Source organism: Delphinapterus leucas, chromosome X (assembly GCF_059928025.1).
Source record: "Delphinapterus leucas isolate spDelLeu-1000000601 "Yukka" chromosome X, BTC_Dleu_Yukka2, whole genome shotgun sequence".
NCBI classification, from domain to species: Eukaryota; Metazoa; Chordata; class Mammalia; order Artiodactyla; family Monodontidae; genus Delphinapterus; species Delphinapterus leucas.
This window is the reverse complement of record NC_143150.1, coordinates 72,007,036-72,026,108: the sequence shown is the minus strand read 5'-3', so window position 1 is coordinate 72,026,108 and position 19,073 is coordinate 72,007,036. Positions and strand designations below refer to the sequence as shown.

The following is a 19,073-nucleotide window of genomic DNA, read 5'->3' as shown; positions in this document are numbered from 1 at the left end:
GAATGTAAATATCATCAATAATTTTTATATCAATTACATGTTGGTATGATAACATTTTGGATATACTGAGCTAAATAATCTGTATTGTTAAAATTAATTTCATCTGTTTAACCTTTTTTAATGTGGTACTAGGAAATATAAAATTATTTATGTTTGCACTGTGTTTCAACTGTACAGCACTGCCCTAGAGCCTCACCCACTAGTGCTCAAGAAATAAATTTAGTGAGTCATAACCAACATTTTGTAAATGAAAAAGCATAGAATAGGAAATATCATAGTGTGCTGTGTGTAATAAGGGTAAAATGATTTCATTAAACTTTTGATACTGGGATGTGATGTAAAATATAATATTTCCTTGCCATAGGTGGCAGTCAAAAATTTTTAAAAGCTCCTAATAAACACTACAAAACACGATGTTGTAATGCTGTTGAGATTAGATAAATTGTGGTATACTTATATTCAATGTATTATTACTAGTCAGCGGTGTAAATAAATGAACTAGAGCTAAAATATCCATATGGGTAAATATCCAAAACATAATACTGAGCAAAAAATACAAGTTGCAGGAAAAAAACTATACAAAATGATACAATTTATGTAATATTTCAAATGATGAAAAACAGGCACCTCAATCTTTTCATTCTTTGGAACAGTGAAATATCTGAAGCATATGACAAAATGTGAAGATTCAACAAAATTTAGTGGTAGTTTCAGAGGCGTTCATTATATTATTCTCCTTACTTTTCTGTGTGCTTCAAATATTTATGTAAATACCAGATCTCAAATACCATATACTTAAAAGTCATAATCCCTATTCAATACTTATATCTTTAAGATAGTATATCCTAAATTAAAACTTCAGGTAGGTGGTAGTGGGCTTTGTTGTTGTTTTAAAATGACAAGCATTAACAAAATACTGACCTAAACTTTTTTAAAGCATAGATTTGTAGCCACCCTGGTTACAACATATTATATGAACATGAATGCGAATGTACCACAGGTCTAATCATGTCCCCAGAAAAAAAGAAGTATGGTGAACTCTCCCATATCTGGCATGGTCGAGGAATCTGGGGTCTAGTCCATCGAATTGCTTCTGTTTACTAAGAACTCCCACAAATATCATCCATAGAGGGCTTCCCTGGTGGCGCAATGGTTGAGAGTCCGCCTGCCGATGCAGGGGACACGGGTTCGTGCCCCGGTGCAGGAGGATCTCACATGCCGTGGAGCGGCTGCGCCCGTGAGCCATGGCCGCTGAGCCTGCACATCCGGAGCCTGTGCTCCGCAACGTGAGAGGCCACAATAGTGAGAGGCCCGCATACCGCAAAAAAAAAAAAAAAAAAAAAAAAAAAACTAAAGCTACACAGGATATAATTTATTTTTAACTGATGATTATTAATGTACTTTTAACGCAGTAGATTTCTATTTCAGATTAAACCAGTGTTATTATGCATGCCACAAAAATCCTGAGAAAACAAGCTGTGAATTGTGAATTCTATTTCCCTACGCTAGTTTATAAAAGGGTTCAGGTGTCTTAAACATCAACACTGCTTTCCGATACCTATAGGAGAAAACTTGGAGCTGTGGATAGGCCAAAGAGGTAAAATTAGGAAACAAAATACATTCAGAAGATCTTAGATAAGGCAGCGAACAGTCTGACATTTTCTAGTGCAAAGCTAAATACCTTTAAAGTCCATGAAACGAAAATCAACGGCGTCCATTTTAAAATCTCCGGTTCAGGCCTACGAAATAAGAAAATATTTTAATATTCTGTCCTTTATTGTCCAGCTTCTCAATAAATTTCTTTTCAAAGTTTTCCTGTTAGTTGTTACCCAAAAAAAATGCTGAGGAAATTTTAAAACCCAGGAAAAGCAGTTAATGAGAGGCAGCAGCAAGCGGTCCGGCGACGGGACTCCGGCGACGGGTCTCCAGCCACGGGTTTCCGGCTCAGGGGAAATTTTCCTCGGACTTCTTTTCTAAGGACAATCCGCCTAATTGGTTCAAAATCCCCTGACCCCGACGCACATACGTTCTAAGCATCCAATCACTGACGGTCCTTCGCACCCCCCCCACCCACCCACCCCACCCCACCCCACCCCACCCCACCCCCACCCCCCGGGCCGGCGCACCACTCCACATACTTCAAGTCCCGAAACCCTGTCTTTCCCCGTCTTCCTTCACCGGAGAGTCAGCTCCATAGTTCAAAATCACTGCCTCAGGGCCACTTTAAAAAGTGTTGACCTAACGACCGCATCTCCTTGCTAGTTAGAAACAACTAACCTGTACACCTCCGCCGGGGCAGCCGACGCCACAGTGCTCCCTGCGCAAACCAAGTCCCCAGTGCCAGTGAAGACGCTTGTAAAGCTCCTCCCCCCATAGTGATGTCAATGAGAGGCCAATCCCAATTGACGTTTTCCCTTCATCTCGAAGCCTGAGTTTCTGGGCACAGTCCAGGCGTGAAGTTCTGGGGATGCAGTTCAGAGAGCCGGGGTGAGAATCAATGAAAGTGAGGGAGTATAGTGCAATACTGAAACATACTGCAGTTACTGCGGGAAGAGTGCAGATGGCGAGGGTTACAGGAAAGAGGAGAGCAGGCCTTCAAAAGAAAAAAAGAAAAGGGACAGGGCTTCCCTGGTGGCACAGTGGTTGAGAGACCGCCTGCCGATGCAGGGGACACGGGTTCGTGCCCCGGTCCAGGAAGATCCCACATGATGCAAAGCTGCTGGGCCCGTGAGCCATGGCCGCTGAGCCTGCGCATCCGGAAGCCTGTGCTCCGCAACGGGAGAGGCCACAGCAGTGAGAGGCCCGCCTACTGCAAAAACAAACAAACAAAAAAAAACAAACAAAAGAAAGAAAAGGGACAGAGGGAAGGAGGCAGGGGAAAGAGGGACAGAGGGAGGGAGGAAGAAACGGAAAGTAAACAGTGTTGCCGAATGGTTATTCAAGAGTGCAAAGGTCAGAAATATAAGAAGCTGAGAAGGGCTTCCCTGGTGGCGCAGTGGTTAAGAATCCGCCGGGGACACGGGTTCGAGCCCTGGTCCGGGAAGATCCCACATGCCGCGGAGCAACTTAGCCCGTGCACCACAACTGCTCAGCCTGAACTCTTAAGAGCCCGTGAGCCACAACTACTGAAGTCCCTGCACCTAGAGCCCATGTTCCACAACAAAAAAAGCCATCGCAGTGAGAAGCCTGCACACCACAATGAAGAGTAGCCCCCACTCGCCGCAGCTAGAGAAAGCCCACACACAGCAACAAAGACCCAACATAGCCAAAAATAAATAAATAAAATAAATAATTAAAAAAAAAAAAAAGAATCCGCCTGCCAATGCAGGGGACACGAATTCGAGCCCTGGTCTGGGAAGATCCCACATGCCTCAGAGCAACCAAGCCCGTGCACCACAGCTACTGAGCCTTCACTCTAGAGCCGGAGAGCCACAACGACTGAAGCCCACGCGCCTAGAGCCCATGCTCCGCAACAAGAGAAGCCACTGCAATGAGAAGCCCACGCACAGCAACAAAGGGTAGCCTCCGCTTGCTGCAACTAGAGAAAGGTTGCGAGCAGCAATGAAGACCAAATGCAGCCAAAAATAAAAACTAATTAATTAATTAATTTAAAAAAAAAAAAAGAAGTTGAGGAGACTGAACAACCCTGTAGTTCCAAGACATGTTTCTGCTGCCCTGCCATTGTCAAATCTGAAGGAAACTACACAGTGACTCCCCTGCAGGCTCACAGCAAGGGCAGGGGTCCTACCCAACTCCAAACAAATGGTTTCAGGGATGGTGTGGAATATATATATGTGAACATGTTTGATTCCACCTAAATCTACGAGTGATGCTTGCAACCATTGGCCTCTACTGAAATCTCCACTCAGAGACAACAGTGTTAAGGCATGAGGCCTCCAAATTTGGGGACACGCCAAAGCATTAACAAGCCTCCCACCCCTTCCCTCACATATCCCTCTTTTAAGCCTTGTGCACCTCAGTCAAGCCAGATGTGGAGCTGGCTAACAAGATGAAGAGAAGAGATTGTGGCTTCAAGTCTGGGAACACTAACAGAGTTGCCTCCTGACCCTGAGAGTCTCAGAGTCAGTCGTTATTTATCGTGGAAAAGATGGGATTTCTAAAAATAATTTCTTTTCCCTCTTCAAAATTTTCTGCATCTAGATCACATAGTATAGTGAAGAAAAGGGGGAAAACAGGAAGTACTGCTATTAACTACTTTTCTTTTGGATCCTCCTCTATTAAATCCTGCAACTTAATATATATTTCACAATCCTAGATTGCTAAATTAGGGGAAGAAATCTGGTGGTATCCCATAATTGACTGAATCCTCACGCACTACATACTGCATGAGCTGGCGCTAGCTACTTAGAATCTCAGCGCCTCAATTTCCTCATCTGTAAGATGGGAATAAAAGTAAAAGTAATTCTAGGCTTCTGGTTCAATGGAATAGTGTACATAAAGCATCTAGAACAGTGGCTGGCATATGGTAGGTACTTAACGAATGTTAGTTCCCATTATCACTCCCCATTTCCTGGTTGGCAGTTAAGGGCTCCCAACTTCTATCATTCCACCCAAGCTCCTGGCTCTAGCATAACTCCTTTGTTCACGGATGAACAGATGAAGAAACAGGACAATAATTAGACCTCAGCTCTCAAGCCCACAGGGGTCCTTTTAGAGCTCTTAGTGATTAATAATGTCTGTAGTAGAATGGATATTATATTATCCAAGATTATATCAGGCATACAGGAATCAAATGACTCTGTTGATTAATACTGACTGCAAATAAGACTCCAAAGTCAGGGCTACTCACTGAGCTGACACCACTGCACTGAAAGGGCCAGTGGAATAAAGGAAAATATGCAGAAAGGGTAAAAAACCCTTATGTTGTATGGGTGGCCCCAATGTTTTTGGTTTTGATCTAGATGGCCTCTCTAGATGTTAAAAGTAAATGAGAATTAAGAGACAGAAAAAAAAAGGTCAAAGAGAGAGAGAAGAGGAAAAGAGATCATAAAAGAAGCAGTTACATATTGGGGAGGACATGCAAGAGTGAGTAGTAAAATACCATTAAGCAGCACTCAACATGCTGTAAATTATCTTACCTTACCCCTAGCATAAACTATAAATTTTCCACCGCAACCCTTTAACAATTTAGTGCAGAAATGTTGAAAGAGATTGTTACATAAGGCAGGTGAACAACTTGGACTCTAATGAGCGTTTATTAAGACTCTCATTAGGGCTTCCCTGGTGGCGCAGTGGTTGGGAGTCCGCCTGCCGATGCAGGGGACACGGGTTCGTGCCCCGGTCTGGGAGGATCCCACATGCCGCGGAGCGGCTGGGCCCGTGGGCCGTGGCCGCTGAGCCTGTGCGTCCGGGGCCTGTGCTCCGCAACGGGAGAGGCCACAGCAGTGAGAGGCCTGCGTACCGCAAAAAAAAAAAAAAAAAAGACTCTCATTAATAGACTGGATTAAAAGAGAGTAAGCAACCGAGAATGCAAAGTAGTGCAGAAGGTAGCATTACACCTTGTTAAAAGAAGAAAAACACCTCCAGAGTAAATACGCAATTATAGTCTGGAAAATTCTAAAAACAAAAGTAATAATAAAGTAAGGGACAGGGGCTTGTTCTACCAGATATTAAAACTACCGTAAATACAACTGTATGGTAATAGTGCATGCAGACAGATAAATGGAACAAAATACAGTCCAGAAACAGGCCCGAGTATATATAGAAATGATTCAAATCAGTGGAGAAAAGAGCTGGTCCGGAAAAAGTATTGAAACAACCGGATAGCCATTTAAAAAAATAAATAAAACCAGATCCCTGCCTTACTTCATATGCCAAAATGAATTCTGGATTCATCAAAGATTAAATTGAATCATAAAACTTCTAAAGGAAGTTTGGGTGAGTATTTCATAAACATGACAAGATCTAAACGTGACCTGAAACCAGAATCAAAAGGAAAAATAATGATAAGTTTTACCACATAAAAATTAAAATCTTCTGAATGGTACTATAAGCAAGGTTGAAAGACAAACCACAGATAAGAAAAAGATTTTTTCAACATATACAACAGATAAACAGTAAGAGCTCTTAAAATTAAGAAAACAAATAGTCTAGCACATAAATCAGCGACGGACATGATCAGACAATTTGCACAGGAAGAAATATAAATAGCCAATAAACACATGAAGAGATGTTCAACCCCACCAGTAATCAAAGAAACGCAAATAATAAAGCAAGGTGAATTTTTTTCATTTATCGGATTGGCAAAGGTTAAAAAGATTAGCAAAACCTCAAATTGACAAGATGCACAAAACAGGCACTCTTGTGCACTGTTGGTTAGGAGTACAAATTACTGCAAATTTTCTGGAGGGCAGTTTGGCAATTGGTATCAAAGTCTTAAATGTGTGTACCGTTTCCCAACAATTCCTCTTCTAGGAATTTTCCTAAAGAAGAAATTGGAAAATTTTGCAAAGATAGATTAACAGAAATGTTCACTGAGGCGTTGTAAATCTCTTATGTGTTCACCTAGTTAAATGTGGACTATTTATACAACCTAGTGTACATTAGTACCATATAGTGGCATACTTATACAGCCTTTAAAAACACTGCTGTGAAAACAACGTAGAGGTATAAAACTTGGGAAATGCCTATATCCTACTGTTGAGTTTAAAAAAAGAAAAAAGTTACCAACTGCTCAAAAAGGTGTAGGGACTTCTCTGGTGGCACAGTGGTTAAGAATCCACCTGCCAATGCAGGGGACACGGGTTGGGGCCCTGGCCTGGGAAGATCCCACATGCCGCAAAGCAACTAAGCCCGTGTGCCACAACTACTGAGCCTGCGTGCCACACTACTGAAGCCCACACACACCTAGAGCCCGTGCTGCGCAACAAGAAAAGCCACCGCAGTGAGAAGCCCCTGCTCGCCACAACTAGAGAAAGCTCGCACAGAGCAATGAAGACCCAATGCAGCCAAAAATAAAAATCAATTAATTAACTAATTTTTAAAAAGTATGATTTTATAGATTTGAGTGACTAAAAAAACTACTATACAGGGAGTTCCAACTACTACACATACAATAGATAAGCAACAAGGATTTACTGTATAGCACAGGGAATTATAGCCAATATCTTATAATAACCTATAAATGGAAAAGAATCTGCAACAAAGCTGAATCACTATGCTGTACACCTGAAACTAACAGAATATTGTAAATCAACTATATACTTCAATTTAAGAAAACTATTGGGATGGTTTCCACCTGGGTGTGAATGGGAAGAGACAGAAGTGGCTACAGCGACCAACCAATCCCACTAATATGTAAACTGTCTCACAGAAAAGATAAACACTTATGTATGCATATTTGAATGAAAATGTCTGGAAGAGTATTTACCAAAATGTTAACAATGTTTATCTTTGAGTGTTGGGATTTGGGAGAATCTTTACTTTCTTCTTTATATCTTTCAGTTTTTCAATGTCCTACAATGAACACATTTTTATCATTAGGGGCAAAAAAGAAAAGCTATTTCCATTAAAAGAAAAATCCACAGGAAGATGAGGGAGTTTTTATCTGATGGGCATGCGTTTTTGCAATAAAGTATGAGGCAAAGTCAACAGCAGACAGTAGGAGGGAGAGATTTGAAGAATGTGAGGAAGGTAAGAAACAGTTGTTTCAGAGAGCAGGGGAATCGGAGAGAAAAAGATGATTTCCGGCAGAAATCCTCTTTGAGAGCCTGATTAAGGTTGATGATCATTAATCTGCCCAGCCGTGTGATTGCCTCCAACAATCCTGAGCTACACAGGTGACAGTATGGCGAAGATGTTTGGATTCCTCCGGGTGAGGTAGAGAGGACTCGGGGGTATTGCCTAGTGAGGTGAAGATATTCGCAAGAGTGATAATGATAATAAATTCAGAAATTTAAGTGGTAAAGGGAACAAGCAAAGATTGGAGGAAACTGATAAACACAGAGAAGGTGTATCTGGGGAGTAGGGGAGTGTGAATTGGAGGATTCACGAGGTCAAAGAATTGTTGCAGTGGGGTTACTTGAGCAAATGAGCTGGAGCTTGGGAAGATGTAGACAGAGAATTTGATGTTTGAAATAGTGATTTCAGAGGTGACATTCTGGCAAAATCTAGGATATAACCATATGAGTAGGTAGCTGAGGTTAATTCATTGAAACAAATCACAGACCCACTCTCTCCTTCACATATTATAACACTCTTATCCACACACTTCCTGCCCTTTACTTACAGGCCCTGGAATTGAGTTCTAGAGTGACTGGAATCTGCCTTTCCTGCCTTCTTTTTCCACTTCACCACTTCAAAATCCTAGGCTCTGGGCAAACTGAATTATAAACTTTCCCATCTTCTTGCCTTTGTGCACAAGGTTCCCTCTTCCTGAAATGCTCTCCCACCATATCTGAAATTACGTATTTTACCCATCCTTTAAAGCACAGCTTAAAAGCCTCAGCTTCCATGAAGACTTCACAGAACTCCTTCATGTGAATTCCCATGGTACTTCGTTCAGACCTCTCTTAGGATACCTATTATTTCCCACTTTGTGTCTGTACTTATTTGGGCCAATTTTATCTCTGGCTCCTTGAGGAGATCAAGGTTAGACCATGCCTAAAGCAATTTTCTACTCCAGCTTCAAGCATAGTGTCCTACGGAGATATTATTCACTGTGTTAACTGTTTCCAAAATGTGGTGTATGTGATTATTTTAGGTGGTGCACAGCCAAACACTTTTTAATAGTTGGATATTTTAATGTGTATTAGGAAAATACTTTGTTTTCCACTTATGATAGTGGTAAATGTTTTTTTTTAAAGAAGTGTATTTAAGCTTAAAAATTGGTGTTTTTTTTTAAATAGTACAGGAATTACACAAAAAGAGAGAAATTCAAGAAGGCTATACTTACCTGTCTGAGGTCTGGGAAACATAGCACTGAATGAAAAAAGACCTAGAGTACCAAATCAAAGAACTACTCCTTCCTCCACAAAAGATTTATTTCAACAGTAGTGCCGGGATTTATCGCTCTCTCCACTGACAATCTCCTTTAAGCATGTAAATGCAAGAATTGCCCATCTTGAAACAAAACAAAAAACCCAAACCTCTCCTTCAGCTCCCTCCAGCGGTGCCCTGAAATGCTCGTCTATAGCCCAGGTCCTCTTCCTCACCCTCCATTCACAATCCACTGCAGTCCCCCCCACCATCTTGACAGAAACTGTTCTTGAAGTGATCAATTACCTACTAACTGACAAAACCAATGAACCCTTTCTGTCCTCATCTTATTTAACTCGGCTCTCTAGGCAGCATTTGGCATTGTTGACTGCTACCTGAGAGGTCCCTTCCTCCCTAGACTTCCACATCACTCTCCTGTCTCCACCTCCTCCTACACTGAGTCCTCCTCCTCCTGTATCACTTCAATGTTAGAGTTCCTCCAATCTTTTACTATCATAATGATTTTTAAAAGGAATTTAAAAACTAATGTTTGGGGACTTCCCTGGCGGTCCAGTGGTTGACTCCACGCTTCCACCACAGGCGACACACGTTGGATCCCTGGACAGGGAACTAAGATCCCATACGTGCAGCCAAAAAAATTTTTTCTTTTTAATTTTTTAAAAAATAAAATAATGTTTGTACCTGGTGAAAAACTGAAAAAGTACAGAGGAGAAACCAGAGGTTTCTGGTTACTTTTTCAAAAAAAATAAAAGGTATAAATGCATCCTCTTTTGCTCTTTCACACAAATATTCTGCACCTTGGGGTTTTTGTTCCATTTTGTTTTGTCTCTACTTAAAGTGTGACTTGGAGCTCTTTCCATATCACCTCTTGGCACATATAATTCTATCTTTTTTTTCTCTTTTTTTGAGTAAATGCCATGTTGTTTTATTTAACCTAGATTTATAATGAGCTTTTATGTCCAGGAAAGCAAGATCTCATCTTTTAAATGGCTGTATGTCTTCCACTGAATTAATATAACTTAACTAGTTCCTGGCCAGTGCACATCAGGTAGCTTCCAAGTTTTACGCTATTATGAATAATGTTACTGTAAATATCCTCATATACGTAAATTTTTAATTCCTATAAATGAAATTGTCAGATCAAAAAGAATGTGTTTTTAATTCTGGCATCATCAAATTACCCTCCGCAAAAGTCACAAGAATGTATATCCCCATCATGCATAAGATTGCCTGTTTACCCTCACTTTTGCCAATGCCTTGTCATCGAAATTTGTTTTGCCAGTCTGGAAGGTAAGAACTGAATTCCCATGGTTGTTTTAATTAGCATTTCTTGTTGAGTGAGGTTCAGTATCTTTTTTTATATTTGTTGGTATCTTATATTCTTTTTCTGAACACTATATCCTGTACTCATTTTTCTATCAAGTTATTCATCTTTCTTATTTTTTATGAGTTCTTTGTACATAAAGGAAATATCATTTGTGCTTCAAAAGTTTTTGATTGTTTATTTTGCCCCAAGGCCATCTTTAGCCCCACACACAGCTTCCATTACATACTCATTTGCCCTCTGAGTTGATGATTCCTAAATCTGGTAACTCTAGCCTAGACCTCTAGCCTAGCTCCAAGTTCCAATGGGTGATTATGTATCTTCACCTATATGAAGCTAAACTCATGTACATATTTATAAACTCAGCATATCTGGAACTGAATTTATCTTTCCCCAGATATGCTCTTCCTCTTACGCTCTCCATCTTGGCTAATAATTTGATCATTCACCCAGAAAGTTCACCCAGAAATCTAAGTCGTCCACTTCTTTCTTAGCTCCGACATCCAAATGACCAAAAATCCTGAAATATTTTGCCCAAATGACTATGATGCTCTTCTAACTAATTACTGCTAGCAATGTCACACAGTGGTTAAAGAGCACAGGCTGCAGAGTCAGAACTGGGTGCATATTCCGGCCCTGATCACTCCAAGTTATGTGACCTACAGCATATCTCTTACCACAAACCTGTTTCCTCATCTGTAAAAAGTAATTACCATAACATCTACTTCACTGGGTCATTGCAAGAACTAAAAAGAGATTATATGCACAGTATCTGGCATAAAATAAATACTGAATAAATGGCAGCTATTATCACACTGCTCTAACTTCCCCCACCCTCTTCCAAGCCATCCTCCTTGCCGCTGCCAGACTAATAAATCCAACCACCCCTTTTGCTTGGAATCATTCAGTGACAACACCCCCTCCCCCGCTCCACACACACACACACCATTTTAAGATAACATCTGAATTCCTAGGTAGGGTATACAAGGCCATTCATGTGGTCTCTTACCTTTCACCACAACCCCATATATGCTGCCCTCCAACCACATTAAACTATGTCATACCCCCAATACAGTACGCCTTTTCACACTGTTCACTGGCAGATAAGCCCTCCCCTCAGTCCACTTCATAAACACCTACTCAAGGGAATTCACTGGCGGTCCAATGGTTAGGACTCCGCGCTTTCACTGTAGAGGGTCCGGGTTTAATCCCTGGTGGGGGAACTAAGATCCCACAAGCCGCAGGGTGCACTCAGGTCAAGCACATCCTTCTTTGTGCCTCTGCAGCACTCGGCACTTACCCCTGCCCTGGGACAAATCGCATTGTTTCCTGTTTACCTGCTTGTCTCCCCCACTAGATCGTGCGTTCCTTGAGGGCAGGGACTATGTTTTATTCATGTTTGTATCCCCAACACCCAGCACGGGCCTAGCATTTTACAGGCGCTCCTCATATGTTTGTTGAGTAAATGCAGGAATGAATAGTTCTTGGTCTGAGCAGCTCTAGCCTCTGTTTCCTTACAACAACCAGTAGCTATACATATACACAGTCCTTTACCCATCCTCTCCTATTGTCCACCCCTTCCCAGAAGTAATAAACACCACAGCCAAAATTTCTGTTGTCCAGGTAGTCATAGGAGTCTGGGACTGGTCCAACTAGAAGGGGTGGAACAGAAGACAATGGTCTCAGTGTAGGCCCTGACCAATGCCAGTGTTGAGATCAGAGTCCACCCCCAAATCCCAGAGACGAGTCTTGCTGTCTACTGATTCAGAACCTAACCTTTTGTGTAGCAAGGGGAAAACATATCTCAAGATTGTTCCTTGAAGTGTGACTAGACTTGATGGCTACTTACGCCACCCTACTCAAACCCCAAGCCAACAAGAAAGCACACACAGGCACAGCAGATACTTTTGTGGTGACGGGAGCAAACAAAGGACACTTATCTGAAGCTCTCCACACTGAAAGTCAGGCTCCATATCATCTCCAGTAAGCAAAGAACAAGACATAGTTTCTATTTCTAGTTTCTTTTAATAATTTTTTAAAAGCCAGTAAGCAGCTACAGATACAGTTAAAAAGTAGACGAGTGAAAAAAAAAGACAAGAAAGAGCAGACACATCCTTCACTCCACAATAAATACAGAGCTCTATCTGTGTTGCCCCACCAACATCCCATGGGAAGCCTAGCTCTCTGTGTGGTCAGGAGTACTCTCCATTATTGTGCGGGGAGAACAGACAGCATTCAGGTGTGATGATGTCAAATCGAATGTGTACAGGCACTGCTGAGATCCAGGTCTACAGTTTTGGCCCTAGACTTGAGTGGGGGTTGGTCACTCTTAACCTCTTCCAGGCTGTGCTGCATCCCATAGCCGAAGTAGATAGCAAACCCTAGTAGGGAAAGGTAGCTGTGAGGCAGGGAAAATAGTGGCCTGTAAAGGCTTAATAGGGCTCCTACTCAAGAGGGAAAGGAGGCGGGAAAGGAGACCCGAGAGGCCTACTCTTCCCAAGTGGATACCTACCAATCAGCATCCAGACCCCAAATCGGGCCCAGGTGCCAGCTGTCATCTGCATCATAAGGTAAATATTCACAAAGATGCTCATTAGTGGGAGGAGAGGCAAAGCAGGTACCTGGGAACAAAGCAAAATCTTCTTTGTACAGACCACAGGGTGATATAGAAAGAGATCCCTAACCTACTCAAGCCAGGAAAGGGAGAGTCCGACTCCTACTCATGCTGTGTATTTCAGTGTCCATTCATGTAGTGTACCTCATATGGGACTCCAAGAATATGCAGAATTTGTGGAAATGGAAAAGGAAGGGTCAGAGAAGACATCTTTGGCCTAGGTATCTCCTATGTCTTTCCCTTCTTGTCCAATGAAAGAATATGTATGAGACTGCAAGGTATCTGGAACGTATTCTTCCAAGATGGGTTGGTGGAGGGGAAAAAAAGAGGTCATTTACCTTAAAGTGAAGTGGAGTGGAGCTCTGTGGCTGTCTCCAGATGACTCCAGTGATCCCAGTAATGAGCATCAGGAGCAGCACAAACACTGCAATCCACACTGGGTCTCCAGAAAGCAGTGGAGTGGACCACTGGGCCAGCACCAGGCAAAGGACACTCAGCAGTAGAGCTTCAAGGGTCAAGTTGAGAAACATCAAAACCAGTTCTTGACAGCAACATATTAAGACATTAGGCACCCCGTTCCAAGGAGGGTCACCCTCTCTCAGCCACCAAATGCCACACACTCCCCTCCTTCCCATCGTGCTGACCCAAGAGAAAAATGCCAATGCTCACCAAGTAGTGAGGAACAAACATAGACAACTTGGCCAGAGAGTGGAGTGGGGATGGAGTTGAGTGGACAAAATAGTCCCTGTAGGGTCAGCTTCTCTGCTTCATGGATCTTCTCCTCCTGCAACTCCACTTCACCTTCCTCATTCCTCATCTCCTGGTCAGGCTGATACCTGAGACAAGAGGAAGATGGCAGTATTAAGAACAACCCTTAACCACTATACCATCTTCTCCCAGGCAGCTTAACCTTCCTCGTCACCATTAAGGGTAGCCACTCTTTTTGGCAGGGAGGGATGTCCATATTCCTCAAGGAAAGTCAGGATGATGAAGGAAGGGAAGGAAGGAGGAGCAGGTCCCCATCACTCCTCATCTCAGAATCAGAACCCAAACCACAGCATGCAGAGGAAAGGAGTCTCACCTGAGGATGAGGACACAAATAGCCACCAGGGAGTAAGCAAGCAGGGTCCCAATTGACATGAGGTCCACCAGATCAGTGAGTTCAAAGAGGAATGCCATGAGTGCTGAAATTGATGGGCAGAAAACATGAGCGAAGGCAAGAGCAAAGTGAACGGAGTTGCTGAGACGACGAGGGGAAGGGCAAAGAAGAGTTTTCACCTGCGATAATGCCAGAGACCACAGTGGCCACGACGGGGGTGTGTGTGCCGGTGTAGATTCGGGCAAGGACACGAAACAGGAGGCCATCCTCTGCCATCGCGTAGATCACCCGAGGCATGGGGAACATAGAGCCCAAGAGGCTGGAGAGAAGTACGCCCAGAGCGGCGTTGACTGGGCGTCTCTCTCCTCAGGACTGTGAGCTTAACGAGTCCCCACCTTCTGCTCACAGCCGTTTTAGGGACTACTTAAGGGCCTTTTAAGGGGTATTCTCTGGTGTGGAATGCTATCACCTGAGACTCTGACAGCAGAGGAAAACAAACATTTGACACTGACCTGGTGGAAAGAGCACAGAGGGATCCGATGGCTACAACATAGCGGGCAGGGCCCCATCCAGTATAGAGAAAGGCCTCAGGCAAGGGGCTCTCGGGTTGAAGCTGGTAGTAAGGCATCATGAGCGTGAGTGCCGAAGAGACACCAAAATAGGCCAAAAAGCAGACGAAGAGTGAAATCACAATGCCTGTGGGGATGGAACGCTGGGGATTCTGGGCCTCTTCCCCTGCAGGAAGGGGCACAAGGTTCTGAATCAGAGAAGCAGGCTCGCTCCTCTACCACTCCAACCCGCACACCACCTGAGCACACGCAGATGCCCAAGCCCCAGACAGAACGGAATGACTGTGTTACCAGTGGTAGCAATACAGTCGAAACCAACAAATGCATAGAAACAGGTCGCTGCTCCACGGAGAATCCCCTCGAAGCCGAAAGGCACAAACCCTCCAGAGCCCAGAGGGCCCAAGCTAAAGTGAAAGAAGGGGTAGAAAAGGTAAGAGCGTGTTCAGCCAACTCTTGTTCCTTTTCTCTAAGGCCCAACTATTTAGCTGGGTCTTCAAGGCCTAGGCTCCCATTCCTCCCCACTGCCAATCCAGAATCCCTCAGCGCAGATCCCTCTGTTCCCCGTCATGCTCCCAGCTCTGCATCTCCTGAATCTCCTAACCTATAGGTGTCATTGAGTCCAGCCACGGCCAGTTTGTAGTCCTCTTCTGTGAGCTTCCAGTTGTGCAGATCTCCCTTAATGAAGCCAGAGATGATGACAAAACCGAGAACCAAAAGATTCACCACCGTGAACACTTTGGTAACCAGGGCTGACTCACTAGCCCCCAGAGCCAGCAATCCTGTGGGAAAGAAAGGCCTCAGTCCAAGCTTTGTTTCCTTGCCTCTATGTGCAGACCTTTCCTTCCCAGCTTCTTCTTTCTCACTGCTCTCACCTCCACAAGCTCCCAGGCCTAGTCCCCACTAGCCCCACCCCCATCACTGTCCCTGTCCCTTGCCTCACCGGTGAGCAACAACACAAGGCCCATAGCAAAAAAGTCTGGATATTCTGCGAGGACATGGGGAACGTGCAGTGAGATGCTCCCCTGCAGGGTCTGAGAGATGTGGTTCCCAATCAGGTTGTCAAAAGCTGAGCTCCAGGCCCGGGCCACACTGGCTGTACCTGGTGGACCAGAGGCAGAAACACGGGGTCAAGTTTCCTCTCTCCTCTCCTCCCTCCCCCAGACCAGTCTCACAAGAATACCTGCTATTTTCACCTACTCTTACCTTTTAAGAACCAAAGCCAGTCAATTAAGGACACCAAGACAGAGGTAAGTAGAACAAACAATTTCTCCACAACTTCAACCCTCCCAGCCCCCCAACAAATACACGCATTTATGGATATTTAAGTCCTGTGAATGATGAACACCTCACTTCACCACTCCACCCAGATTTCCTGACTCCATGCCCCTTCATTGGCTGTGCAGTTGCCCCCTGCCCCACCATCTCACCGATGACATAGGAGAGGATGAGGTTCCAGCCAGTGGTGAAGGCCCAGAGTTCACCCACAGTGACATAGCTGTAGAGATACGCAGAACCAGAACGGGGAACCCGAGCACCAAACTCCGCATAGCACAGCCCAGCCAACATAGAAGATAGGGCGGCCACCAAAAAGCAGATCACAATGGATGGTCCTGCTTTATCTTTGGCCACCTCGCCAGCCAGGACATACACGCCTGCACCCAATGTGCTGCCCACACCTAGGGCCACTAAATCCAGAGTGGTCAGGCATCTAGCAAGGCGAGTCTCAGCCATGCCTGGCTCCAGTGTACGTCTGCGTACCAGCTTTTGACCAAATCTGCAAAGCGCCTGCCACAGCATTCTAGCTGGAATTGAAGAGGATGCTAGGAAGGATCTGGTGAAAAACAAGACAAAAGACCTTCAATAGGGCTCATTATCCCTAAACTCTAAGAGTGAATTACAATACCCACTCCACCAAGTAAAGGAGCTGGGGGGGGATGGGAGGAGGATGTTGAAGGGACAAAGGCAAGTCACTTTTCCTCTAACCTCAGTTTCTTCATATGCAAGTAGGAATAACAATACCTCACAGGTTTGTGGAAGGACTAATTTCAGAAAAGGCATGTGAAACCTCCCTATAGTTCAGTGGCCTGGCACCTAGTAGGTGCTCAATCAATATTAGTCTCTTCTTTCTTTGGCGGGGAAACTGTAGCGTTTATCCTAGACCCCAACCCAGGAGCCAGAGAAGCTCAATTTTGCCCGTTCCCTGGCCTGTGGTTCTTTGGGGATTAAACAGGACTCAACCCAGGAAAGGCCAGCAGCTCTGGGGAGAACCCCCTTCTCACACCCAATATCCACATTCCTTTTCGGCGCTCGCCCCCAGGGCTTCAAATATGCAAGGTTCCTAGATCTCCCGGAGGGAGGGGGGACCGACCAGGGCTACAGATCAAAAGTGAGCACCGACTCAGTTCCATCCTTCCTCTCCAAGCCCACACTGTGTAACTGGCGCTGCCATCGCCCAGGGGGGTAAGCAAATGTTCCCCCACTTCCTCCCGCCCCGCAAGGCTGACCAGCAAGGATCAACAGTGAGGCGGGGCTTCGACATCTAAAGATTTGGAGACGCCCCCCGAGAGGGGCCCCTGAGCAGCCAGAAATTGCTCACACCCGAGAGGAGGGGTTCCGCCCTATGCCCCGCGACTCAGCTCCCAGTTTCTTATGCCCCGCGACTCAGCTCCCAGTTTCTTATGCCCCCATCTAGAAAAGGTCTGGGGCTGAGGTGGAAATGGGAGCCTTGGCTCCCAGGGCTGGGGTCTCGCCAGCAACAGGTCACGGCCGTGTTGATGCAGCTGCATGCCATGGTTGCCAGAGAATCCTAGGTATGCCCAGACCCTCGCCCGCCCCCTCCGACACACTGGTCGGCCCCCAACGCTTACCGGGGAGCTTTTGCAAGCCCAGAGCGCGGAGCGTCTCGGATAGGGTTCGGTGAGGCTGAGTTCAGCCGAGTTGGGTTGGGGATGCCGAGTTTGGTTGCTCAGGCTTCAAAGCTGCTGCTTGGGGTCGTTGCGCGCCAAGCGCCCGTTTTATACACCGGGAGGCGGAGCCGGTAACGTCATGAAATCCCACCCCCAATCTTCCTCGCTACACACACACACACACACACACACACACACACACACACACACACACACACACACACACACACACACACACACACACACACACACACACACACACACACACACACACACCTCTCTCGCCCGCCCCTCCCTCCCTCTCTCTCTCTTTCACTCTCTCTCTCCAGCTTTGCAAAAGGGATTGCGTGGGGCCTGACGTTGCTTCCCACTTGCAAAAGCAAGACCAGCGTGGCAGGGAGCGAGAAAGGGGGGAGGGCAGCCTTTTCCCATTCTCCTCGCTCAGCGTCAGAGCCGGACAATAAGAGGCTTCCTGGCCTGAAACCCCAGGGGATTTTCTACCTTTGTGCCTTGATAGTCAGAATCGGTGATTGGCAGGAGTGGGGGAGGGGGGTGAGAGGGGGAGGGGGGTGAGAGGTGGAGGGGAAAACAGCACCGGGGAGTCTCCAACTCAACTCTCATTCTTACTAAGCTTTCTTTTCTACATGAGGTTACCTCACCCCTGAAATCTTTCCCAAGGACCCTACCAGATTGTGGACAGCCATCTGACGCCAACCCCTCAGCCCTGACCCTCAACTGTGGGTGTTTCCTAATGCAGTCAGCAGGAGAATGGAAGATGATTTCAACCACCACCTGTACACAGATAATTAATCCCATCTAGATTTCTAGGCCCCAGTCTCTCCATAGTGTACCTCCAGCTACCTATAAATGTTAAACTAAATATTAACTATGAAATTCTGACAATACTGAAATATTAGAGGAGGGAGCTTATTTAATTCCATTTTACTGATGAGTAAACTGAGGCTCAGAGGCATAACTTGCCTGACATACACCATAATTATTTGTTGACCACCTTACTGGTAAAACCTGGTGTATTGGACTTCAATACCGGCCTCTATGGGTACCATACCTCACTTAAATGCACAAGAAAAGGAGGCATGGCAGCAAGCAAAGCCAAACCAGGAGAAGCACCAGCATGGAGACAAGCCCTTTTAGGCTAGCAGTTTCTGGGAAACAGAAGAGGAGCAGAAGAATCAAAGAAAGATCACACCGGGTATCAAACCCTAAAACCCCATCCAGCCTAATCAGTTCTTAGAATGGAGGACCAAGGGTTGTGAAGGTGTGGTTCTCTTCCACCAAGACATCTCAGGGATTAAGGATGGGCCTAAATATCCTTGTTTCCTTTAAATAATCCATTATGAATACGTCACCAATAAATCTGTCTAAAATATAAATCCTTTTTGAAGTAACTGGTAGTTTCAGCTAGCTACAGCTCCATTTTGGCTTTCCTTAAGTATTCATTGAGCACTGACTATGTATAGCAGCTAGCATAGCAATGAAGAGACTGCAAAGGATACAGAAAATAAAATCCTGGCCCTCGTAGTCTTAAAAATCTAGTTAGGGAAAGAAAACACACACAATACAATTGAAACTGTATTACCTA

At 44.8% G+C, this 19,073-nt stretch overlaps 2 protein-coding genes across 4 annotated transcripts in view; both read right to left on the bottom strand.

The window, feature by feature from the left end:
• The window catches only part of TEX11 (testis expressed 11), a 358,129-nt gene extending 356,388 nt beyond the window's left edge, over window positions 1-1,741 (bottom strand). For both annotated transcript variants that reach the window (XM_022561047.2, XM_089904417.1), the window contains exon 1: window positions 1,682-1,741. In XM_022561047.2, the coding sequence (XP_022416755.1) occupies window positions 1,682-1,718 (37 nt within the window). In that variant the 5' untranslated portion in view covers window positions 1,719-1,741. The remainder of the gene's footprint in view (window positions 1-1,681) is intronic.
• Window positions 1,682-17,758, bottom strand: SLC7A3 (solute carrier family 7 member 3). Of its 2 annotated transcripts, XM_022561048.3 has the most exons (12): window positions 17,432-17,758; window positions 15,992-16,395; window positions 15,505-15,663; window positions 15,166-15,343; window positions 14,856-14,968; window positions 14,508-14,730; window positions 14,175-14,314; window positions 13,978-14,080; window positions 13,566-13,732; window positions 13,235-13,401; window positions 12,795-12,903; window positions 12,295-12,663 (listed from the first exon to the last, which is right to left on the bottom strand). In XM_022561048.3, the coding sequence occupies exons 2-12, from the start codon at window positions 16,359-16,361 to the stop codon at window positions 12,533-12,535; spliced, it is 1,860 nt and encodes a 619-aa protein (XP_022416756.1). In that variant the 5' UTR covers window positions 16,362-16,395; window positions 17,432-17,758; the 3' UTR covers window positions 12,295-12,532. The 2 variants fall into 2 exon arrangements, with proteins under 2 accessions (XP_089760555.1, XP_022416756.1); XM_089904429.1 differs by lacking the exons at window positions 12,295-12,663; window positions 12,795-12,903 and adding an exon at window positions 1,682-1,739.
• Between the last annotated feature and the right edge of the window lie 1,315 nt (window positions 17,759-19,073).